This window comes from Perna viridis, chromosome 4 (assembly GCF_037379345.1).
Source record: "Perna viridis isolate PV_CMFRI_1.1 ecotype Kerala chromosome 4, ASM3737934v1, whole genome shotgun sequence".
Classification (NCBI taxonomy): Eukaryota; Metazoa; Mollusca; class Bivalvia; order Mytilida; family Mytilidae; genus Perna; species Perna viridis.
In genome coordinates, this window is record NC_142448.1 from 5,016,313 (window position 1) to 5,027,236 (window position 10,924).

The 10,924-nt window shown below is 34.4% G+C and overlaps 1 protein-coding gene across 1 annotated transcript; it reads right to left on the bottom strand.

The window, feature by feature from the left end:
- Nucleotides 1-961: 961 nt before the first annotated feature.
- On the bottom strand, nucleotides 962-5,426 carry LOC148618532 (protein singed-like). The gene is made up of 4 exons (XM_088577564.1): nucleotides 4,510-5,426; nucleotides 3,560-3,719; nucleotides 2,964-3,265; nucleotides 962-1,352 (listed from the first exon to the last, which is right to left on the bottom strand). The coding sequence occupies exons 1-4, from the start codon at nucleotides 5,354-5,356 to the stop codon at nucleotides 1,147-1,149; spliced, it is 1,515 nt and encodes a 504-aa protein (XP_088433690.1). The 5' UTR covers nucleotides 5,357-5,426; the 3' UTR covers nucleotides 962-1,146.
- Between the last annotated feature and the right edge of the window lie 5,498 nt (nucleotides 5,427-10,924).

Consider the following 10,924-nt stretch of genomic DNA (forward strand, 5'->3'; position numbering starts at 1 on the left):
ACACTAACTCTAGCAAAACTATTGTGGTGGTTTTTTTTTTTCACTTTATACCTTATATATCTGAATACTTAGTTAATCTATTATTATTGTGACATGTATTCCGAGCCCCACCAATCGACAAGAGATCGTATAACCGAAGGTCACGCCATGACAAGTGGTTTGATTCTTTCACAATTTCTGATTTCATATTCTTGACTGTTGTAAAATGAACACACCACATAGTTTTGTAAGTGTAACAAAGTACTTGTAAATAACTACGTCAGGTCACCAGCCAGTTGGAATTGATTACCTGTTGATCATTGTGGAAACATTCCGATCACTGGAAATCATCTAATAACACATGTACATGTACATGTCCTGACCGGAAAGTCGATCGAAGATGATTAATTCAAAAAATAATAGAAAAACGCAAACTTCGTCGGACTTGATTCTTATGCTTTGAATAATTCAGTAAGAAAATCAAATCAACAGAGACCTCCTTTATCGATCTGTATACCGTATTAATTTAATATTACCCCAGTCAGCAATTAAGATTCCCGAAATTATTAACTGCTTATTCAGGCACCACGAATCTCTGAAAAATTTTATTGATTTGTCATGAAATAAGTATTCCTTGATATTTTGTCTGTTTGGTGATATACTAGTGAATCATATCGGATAAATTGCTATCGTTTATTGATTAGTCATTTCTTCCACAGAATGGGCACCTGCTACTCTATTCCCAGACAGATAATTCCACGGTGATGTAATTCTAATGTATCAAACAAATGCCAAGACCTTAAAGGTAAGGTTTAACCGACCACCGACATTCCCCTACCTACCTGTTGTAACCTTAAGAATTACATGAATATAGTACATATTAATCATAAAACAGTGAAATGTAATTGAGTATGTTATTACCAATAATTGAACCTTTTTGTGTGCATAAGTTTGAGAAGTTGAAATAAAAGAAAAACAAACATGTAAAAAAGTTATTTATTTGTATAAAGTTACTTCTCAAAAGCGATATGAGCATCTGATTGTTTAAATGGTCCTCTGTAACTACAAAAGCGATGTCCATAGACTAGAAATTTGTCCCGAAGACAGTTTCAGTAAATAATACAGATTTGAGATTGTACAGTACACATTCGGGTATATGGAATGGATTCAATACTCGAACATAGTGGCCGATTCTTGATTATCAGCTACTGCCCGGAAAAGTCCATTCTGTTCTCCTTTCAGGAAATTTCCGTTTGGTGCTTTAATATGAAGTTTTGATTCTGGATAAAATTCCACTACAAAGTCTATAGGTGTGTCACTGTCTGGATTTACGGCATTATCTGATGTCACATTCCAGTATTTCCCATTTGGTCCTGCAATGGAAATGTATAAAACATGCATTTTTCTTTCCTAAAATGGTCGACTTGGCAAAATCGATTTTTGATTTGTATGACCAAATAACAAGAAAATGTCAGCACTCTGCCTGACCGAATGAAATTTTGTCGGACAATGACTTCAGTCAGACACATTTTGCAATGACTGATATTGGCTTGAGCTAAAAATTACTAAGTTATTTTAGTGCTTTTATGCAATCGTTTTAAAACCACTTTCTTTACAGTTTTACTTGAAAAAAAAATGGATACCAGAGCATTACAATAGGTGCTGAAACACTCCTCCACCCGGTTAGAGAGAGATGTCAAACAGGAATCCTAGCAAGTGTTCTTCTTTTCTACTCCCAGTTCAAAATCTTTACTAAAACGTTTTAACTTTTACTTTCTTTCAGGCATAGAATTTCGAATAAATGTACACAGAATCATGCTTTAGCAAACGATGACACACATTTGAAAATCATGAAAGACATTACAACATTCATACATGTCTGTAAGTGTAAATCATGTTATTAAGTGGAACAGTTTTATGTACCTCTTCAAAACGACCTTGCGTGTAAATGGTTATTGTGGTTTTAACCGGAAGAACACCAAATATAAAAAAATAATTCTGCGTAAATAACGTTGTACAAGTGTGCAAAAACTGTTCTTACTTTTGCAAAGGTGGATACAAAGCTATTTATTGCAACAAGTTTACGACCATCATTTTTTACAGAAACGTAGAGGTTTAGTACCTATCAAGACCCATCCCACAACTCCATCCAACTGCAGTGTTAGAAATGTTTATATCCCTCCGCTTTTATTCTCTATAATGCATTAAACTTTGAATAATGTACAAGGAACAATGCATTCCGTCAAACGAGTACCTTCCGACCATGTTGAAGTGGTTTCCATAATATCTTCCGCATTTTTTTTTTTAAATGACCTTTCACTATTCAGACCATACTAGATAAGGTGTTTTGGTTTAATTCTCACATAAAACATAATTTAAACAAATTATTACTATCCATAGTCGCCTTAGGGAGAGTTACCTACTTAACTACTTTTCAAGAATAAATTTCATAAATTTTAAAATAAAATAAACAAGCATTAATAAAGCGTGTGTTGGGAAACTTTAAAGGGCAAAATATGGCAATGTACAACATTGTGCTTGGACAATTAACAGAAAATGAATGTACATAATGACAAGAAATGACTGCACATGTAACACATCTATGCATCTCTAAAATCTACTCCCATATCGCCTTAGTAGCGACCCATCAAACATTAAAATCCTAAGGTGACCCATCAAATTCTGTAAAATTCGATTGTGAGACCATTTAAGGGAAAAACTTGCACATGGTAAATATTTCCGCAGAGGTGTTTCCTTGTGGTGTAAAATGAAACTCTTAAAAATGATTAACCTAGACATAGCTGTGCAAAGATTATACATGTACATGTATATCACGATGTAGAAATCAATAACACTTGACACAATCGGGTCATTTCATTCTGGTCATTCTAAAACTTTCAAACCAAACCTCCCATTATTCTAGGATAAAATCTTCAGATTTACTGGTTAAATTCGTGGCAATATTAGAGATGCCATGGAATTACCTTTAAATCTGTAGGATCCACCATCAGGATTCGGTTCCATAAAAATTATGTTGTAGGTAGATCTATTGCAACAGTATTCCAAATTGGTGGCGGTTTTCTGTCCAACAAATCCATGCTCACATTTCAGCACCAGCAATGGTCTGTTTATTATTTTTACTCTGAATTTTTCTTTCTCCGTAACGGCTGTACTTTGTGCTAGTATACTTCCCGTTTGTTTGTTAAATATGTAATGTCCATTACATGCTTTAATGGCAACAGACCCATCCCCTTGCCATTCAACATCAAACAAGCATTCGTTTTTGCTACAAAACAAGGTTGGTACTCTATATATACGACAGTTCATACAATGTAACTAGAAATATAAAATAAACTCCTATAACGAAACAGCGGTGCATAGAACCATAATGTAAAATAAAATTAACAAGAAGGGCACAATTGGGAAATAAATCTCCACGAACAATAGTGGCAAACGACAAGTTCTATCAAACTGCCCATTTAAAAGTGAGTTGAAACAATTTTAACAGATGGATATCAATTCATTTTAGAAAACGTGAAAGACTCATTAACGCCGTACTAGGTCATTATTTTTCGCTTACATTTCGTTAGACTTGTCTTGTATACCAGATGTGACCTGGTCAAATGTCCAGTATTTGTTGTGATTTGTTTTGAATGCCCATTTTAGATGGGTTTTGTCGTACTCTGCCTGGAATGTCTCGTTGTCGGTTTCTTCTTCTTGGTTTGCAGATAAATCAACACCTGTAAAAAGTTACCATTTAACGGTTATATAACGTATTAAAAAAATGTTCTCACATTAAAGGTTTTGTATAAATGAGAGAGAAAAAAAAGGAAGTGTAATACGGATTGAACCCTTTATATCACTGTCAAGATCCAACAACTTTTCTCCAATAATAAAGTCTAAGGATCTAGTTACTTGCCGTGCATTCCGCGTTCTATGCAGTTGACGAGAATGCCATCGCCTCATAAACAAGGTGCGAAAAGAAGTGATCATTTATAACGACAGCGGCTACTAGAGATAACCCCCTCGTATGAAGGTATCAAGTGTTCCCGGATACAAAGGTATCAAAATGCATGAGATGGGAAAAAGATAAAAGTCACCACAAAAAATAGCTCAGTAGACAAAAATATAACAATCACACCTGCATATCATATAATTCAAGTAAAACTATTTGAACATCAATTATATTCAACAAGTTTTATGTCAGAATAAAAAAATAATCCAAGTAAATTTATTTTTAGCGTTAATATGAATCTGTTCGTTGTCAGATCTAATTATTTTTATCACATCTTTCAGCGATAATTCAATCTAAATAGTAACTGTATCAAATGTAGTCTGGGATTCTAGGTTCATACACTTTCTTTGTTCACGTCTTCAATCAAAACCATGTGACTCACTCTATTGCATGACTAATTCATTCAAATCTTTGTTATTTATTGAGTATTCTGATGCACAATATTATGACTTAATAAGCGACAATGTTATTACTAGTACACGAGCAATTTAAAACAAAAATCATATTGATTTTACCTTGTTTCGTTGATACTCTTTTTCCAGTGTATGCAAGAAGAACAATCTGTGGGTGACTATCTTCAATAGTAAACAATTCATCTTTAGTAATACTTTTGTTTCTTCCTTTCATCGAAGCAGTGGATCCGACTGCTGTCAAAAAACGACCATCAGAATCCTGGAATGCAAGTCCAGAGGTTTGTCCAGATTTGATTGCTAAAGTAAATAAACTGTCCTTGTCTAAATTTTCAACCAATTGTCCATCCTTATGTAAGTAACGGTTGTCGCATGTCTTCAATGCATATTTACCCTCCACAAATTCCAAAATAATAAGCGCATCTTGCCCCCATGGGGTTACCTCTGTGCATTGGATTTCGTCATTAGCAAGGTGTGCGTACCGACGTCTGTTGACGTTCCGAAGGTGGACTTGTGGATGAATGGATAACTGGACTGTCCATCCCTCTGTCTTGGTGGGTGTTTTGGCAAAACATTTTAAATTGGTGTCGGTTCCACCTAAATAATTTCCGTGCTGAACATGTTTAAAGTGCCATTTACCAGAACCGTCAGTGGCGTACTCTATTACGAATTTTGCAGATGCCGGGTCGAATTCTTCTGTACCTGCATCTGAATCACATGTTATATTTCCATATTTATCTGCAGACAAATACTTTCCCAAGTGACTTTTGATATAAACAACTTCTTCATTTAAATCTTGTTCCAATGTCCAAATTTGTTTTTTCTTAAGTGTAGTTCCCGTGACATTAACTTTGAATCCAAATGTTTCTGCTGTAAGATATTGATTAGCCGAATTTACTAATCCAACTTTCCACTGTAAGGCGGACTGACTGTGACCATTTACTCCGTTCATTTTTCATAAATTGTCAACCCGCAGACACAGAAAGTAACGTCTGCTTTCAAACGCTGAATACAAGTCGTCTGCCTCGCCTTATAATCAGTTAATAACTTAACGCGATTTCATTGGTCAATAGCAGTACTCAGTTAGTTCCGCATCGCTAAATTGTAGGAAAAGGATACATGAACAAAGAAATTATTCATAAAAGAAATAAAATAGTGTAAATGGACACAATGGTGTAAAATCGACTTTAGTAGTACAATTTTACTGGTGATTTAAGGGTTTATTTTTGGAATATTTTAATAAATAACCACCTTGCGTGCGCATATAAAATTTAATGTATATATTATGCCAAGATATTGACATAATTGTATTTATTAGAAAAAAATGAATATACGGCGTATTTTTACGTAGCTACAATGTATTTTAAGAAGCCAGGGCTTGAACATGCTTGCAATAGAAACCAACCAATATAAATCACTCCGCTGTAAGTTAGCATTGGCTGCATCACTGTTATTAACCATTCATCGCCTAAGATTCGTGATTTTTTGTATAAAATGAAAAAAAAAATCTTTGTTCTTATCAGTCTTGGTAAAATTTTTCATCATTTATAGCAAGATATATCACTGTCTATCTTCAAAATTATTTTGATCACTTAATTTATGTGATCTCTGGTCGTTAAAGATAAAATCCATGTCACTTTTTAAACCAATACCTGTTACATAACGTGGATATTACGGTTCATATATTCTGGTTTAACAAATGCAGCAATATATTTTCAACGTTTGGCAGCAGGTGTGTAGCTTCCTTTCTTAAGTATGGGTATAGTCACAAGTGTGTTTTCTTCACATTTACATAGAACAGCTGCACAGTAACTACCCGAAAAATGAAACGAAATTTTCACAGCCTCGCATACATTAAACATCAATATATTAAGCAGTAGCGACAGGGTTTCAAAACTAAGTCTCAATTTTCTTTTGGTTTTTAGTCCGGTCTCTACACCCATATATTCTTGAATGACGACAGTCATCTTTCCAATCTTTAGTAACACACAGAGAATCCCTCTTCAATCTTTCACCAAAACAAATGGATACTGATATAAGAGGACCTACCTTAAAATCACAGTAAAATATTAATGAAGTGGTCATTAATTTGCTCTCCATAAGGCTGCTAGAGTTATATCCCTTATTACATTGTTTTTGCTACGAAAAAAGAACCAGTACATTTTAACCTAAAAAAAACTAAAGATATAAAATTCAGATTTAAAACAAATCGTAGGCAGACCAGGGGAACAAAAACACCTTAGACCTAAAATGAAACAAATACATAAAAAATCTGATTAAGAATTGGCAATAATAAAAATTTTGTCTATTGAAAAATAACATAAATTTTCCATGAGCATATTGTTTATTGCGCGAAGTGTAATAAATATGCACATGGAAAATTTGTGTTATTTTTCAATAGACAAAATTTTTATCATAGCCAATTCTTGTAAAGTAATTTTAAAACATATTTTATCTTCAAACATGAGAAAAGTAGCTCTGAATTGCCTGTCAATATTTTTTTATCCATTGAGATATGATAAAATTATTTTAACCAATCAGATTATAATATTTATCTAAAATTAATTTATAAATGTATACATTTAAAAAACAAAATGTTCCTCGCTCTTATTGTAGGTCCTATTTCAGAATCGAAATGTTTAACGCTTTACTTATAAATTTGTAATCATTTTGTCAAAAGATACCAACGCAGATTTGCACTTTCATTGTGTTCAGCATAAGTGTGTAAAGTTTCAGAAAAGTCAGGTCGGATGATTAACCATCAAAATCTAAGTTTCAGAAAAGTCAGGTCGGAGAATTACCCAACAAAACCTAAGTTCAACGAATAATAACAAATAGAGTTAATGCAAGGCCATTACAGAAAATTTAAATGTTATTAACAGCAACCGCTTCCGATTCCGATTCCTGAAAATATCTACATTTACATAAGAACGGTCATCAAGTTGGAAAATGGGAAAGCCTCCTAGCTCCCCCCACAAAGAAATCTGATTTCAAGGGGCACTACCAACATTTATCTTACAACATCATCTGTTATGATACGCTACATTACCTTACGATCCCTAACGATGTTAGGGAGCGTACGGCAGTGTAGCGTATCATGATAGTTGATTTTAATAAGATTGCACGACAAAGTCCTAATCCATGCATAGGCGTTCATCATTTCTTACATCTGTCTGTCTGTTTATGTTTTGGTCAAATTTATTGAACCGAAATAGAGATCGTAGATACTTATATTGTTTTGCTAATACAACATACTTTAGCTGGTTATTAGATGAATTGTAAGTAAAAATGTGTCCTTATTCTTTCTTACATCCAGAAAAGAGTTTTCAATGGATAAATATCACCAATTATGGTCATATCGTTTTAAAAAATAAAGCATATACAACATACAAACGACATAGTGTTCAGTCTTTGTTTTTCTTCAACACTTTAAAACTTGTTCATTAAAAGCATTGGTTTCTATTCTTTGTCTTCTCTCTGTTGCTTGTTTATGAGTACATTGTCTTATACAGATCCTTATTGTCAATGAAACACTTAAATAAAATTCAGTTATTATAGTTTGTGTTTCCCGTCGGCTCATTTACACAATTATCAAAGATTGAACACAATTAGTACCACGAGATAAAGCTTCACTGGCTTACTTTTTGACTGCTTTGTTCATTCTTTTGAAATCTTCCAAATACCTTGATATGTAATTTTTAATAAATTAAAGCCATATAAAAACCTATATCTGGACGAGTTTGCTTAGCAATACATAGCAGCTGACCAATTTTTTTTTATGTTAACATAGTTTGTTTTGACTGTGACAGTGGGTAGTCTTTTCACTTCCTTTACCGATGACGACAGTCTTTAACTTGTAGTTCCCATAAAAAAAGTCCCTTTGCTATCCTCTTAAACTATAGTCCAAATATTAAAAAAAAATCATTACTTTCTTTATCGACTTTAAATACATTTCTTATCTTTAAAATGACTGTTTTTTTTTCTCAGAAATCACCATCAACATGTGAAAGTACTAATACACCAATCAGGCCATTATAGATGACAGCAGTGTCAACTTTCGACAATTTACCTTCACAAATCAGTAGAGTTTTTTTTTCTTGCATTTTTCATACTACTTGAGGAACTTGAGGAACGCAGCTACTTATATATTATTTTCTACTTTACGAAGATTTACATGCTTAATGAGACGAACACAAGAAACAAAAGTCACAGTCACATTGTCAGAACAAAAGTCGGAATTCACAGTTAACCAATTAACATAGAAGACGATGCAAAACTAATGCGTAAACGCAATGCGTTTTTGCAAAATGATCGCGATTGGTATCATCTAATTCAAAGTCAGCATCATATGCCAAAACTGTAACGGTTAACAACTTAGGAGTCACACTGTCCAAATGAGCACTGAAGTCTTATTGGATCAATGCTTATCAACTCATTCCATAATTGTTCTCTGACATTTCACAGAAAAAAATAACATGGTCGACTATATTTGAGAATATCGTCCACATTTCTGACATTGCAAGGGAGTCTCTTCATATTACTCCACTACATCTTTTGCAGATTGATAAAAAAATTGTGTAGTTTTTAGCGAAAAACCATGCGCGACACGGTACAATATGTTTCAGAATCAATCTACAGATATTAAAATCAGGGTTAATAGAAATAAGCAGGAACCACGACTTTCTTCGGTGTCCATGATCCTTGAGTTCGCGATTCTTGTCCACAATGCCTTACTAGGAAAATGCCCAGAAAATAAAAAGTCTTGCATATACGTGACCAAGTCATATTTCGCACTATTACGCATTATGTCGGGGATAAATCCGCGTTGTCTTTTGACGCATTCACTCTTGAACTCCAAAAAGGAGCAAAAATACATTTCGATACCAAGCTATGGTTCATTCTGCCCAGTTTTCCAAGGAATAACAATTTACATTTGTCCATATAGCACTCGACTGGAAGCGATCTAAACAAACCCAGACATTTACCAGAGCGTGTCCTCCACGACAGTCTCTGTAAATTCTTGCGGACATATCTACCTTCCAGCATCATGAATTCGTTTGCAGGAAAATTATTCCACAACTCACATAAAAAATGTTTTATTATAACACATATGCAGAATTGTTTTCGTAAAGGTCACTGGATATTGAAAACAAAGGTGTATGCTCGACTTCAATACGGAAAGTACGGATTGAAGACTTCTACATGCGTTCGTAGTTCAATTTACTGCTGTTCAATGATATCCCAACACGTTTGGTATCATTGACGAGAGCAATATCAGAACCATACAACAAGTAGCTTTTTCTGGTTTGTAGAGTTTTTGTCGAACTTCACTTTCACTTGCAGACAATTTAAATTCCCAATTCGTATTGAACTTTTGGCATATATCAAGGCGTCTGTTCATACCATTGATGGTTATGGAAAGTAAAGCAATTCGTCAATTTGCACCGCACAAGTAACTCTAAGGATAGAAGAATACAATCCATGATTGCATTTTTCTCGACTTTGCACAGTAAATTGTTTAAATATACTACGTAGAATATAGAAGAAAGTACACCGCCCTGTCCTCGGAGAAGGGTAAACCAACGAGAGTGCTTGCCTTTAAGTTGTATGTAACTACGCACGCCTATGTTCATTTCATGTATCAGAATCTATCATCTATCTTTTACTCCATAATTGAACAGTTTTAAGAACAATCCTTGATGCCACACCGAGTCGAATGTGTTCATACTGTCCATCAGTGTTATGATTACCTGACTATTACGTTCAATATTGTTTCGCACGGCTTCTTCTAGAATGAAACTTGCATGTGTGTTGCAGAGTGACTTTTGGTATTATACTTGCGTTGGATGTGGAAAGTCTTGAGGCTTATTGTATACAATGCTTATTATTTCGAACGGTTTTGATATACTACATAGAATATATATTCAGGCGCGTAGCTGAGGCCAAATTGAAGTGTCGGCAAAATTACGACAGGGGGCTGCCCCGAAGCTCCACGGAGATAGCGTTTTAGAGCGTCATTTATGCCTCTCCTGGATGTATTTTATCTCCAAAAAAAATTGGCAAAATTAAGTGCAGGCAAAAGCTTTTTTTGCCTAACGGCAGCTACGCACCTGATATTCCCCGTAGAAATGAGAATCGACTTATACTTTTTATTATTTATTTCATTTCCTCTAGAAACTTGGTTCCTTTGATTACTCTTTACCGCCCTCAGAAGGTAGAACAATACAACTATCTTTCCAGCAGGTACAGGAGTATAATATGACTCAAGTTTAAGGTTAAAGAGGCTTCAGATGTGTCTCTGTCAAGTCTTATCGCCGAATTTGATATGTTCGTATTGTACACAGTCGTTGCCAGCTGCCTTGTTACGCCGTTGTCCGCCGAAGAGTTTGTATATTTCGTCTTCTGAGAAAAGCTCGACGTCTTGTCTGCCTGTTTTACAGAACTGCACGATATCACGTACAGTTCTATCGAGGTAACGCTTGAATTGTTTTCATCAATAAGATTTTTGTCGAACGAAAAA

What these genes read in the sequence shown, in the direction of transcription:
- LOC148618532 (XM_088577564.1), bottom strand. Translation starts at nt 5,356, where the DNA reads ATGAACGGAGTAAATGGTCACAGTCAGTCCGCCTTACAGTGGAAAGTT. An exon ending in AAGAGTATCAACGAAACAAG is followed by an intron (nt 3,720 to 4,509) that starts GTAAAATCAATA and finishes AACTTTTTACAG; the next exon opens with GTGTTGATTTATCTGCAAAC. An exon ending in TGGATCCTACAGATTTAAAG is followed by an intron (nt 1,353 to 2,963) that starts GTAATTCCATGG and finishes TTTCCATTGCAG; the next exon opens with GACCAAATGGGAAATACTGG.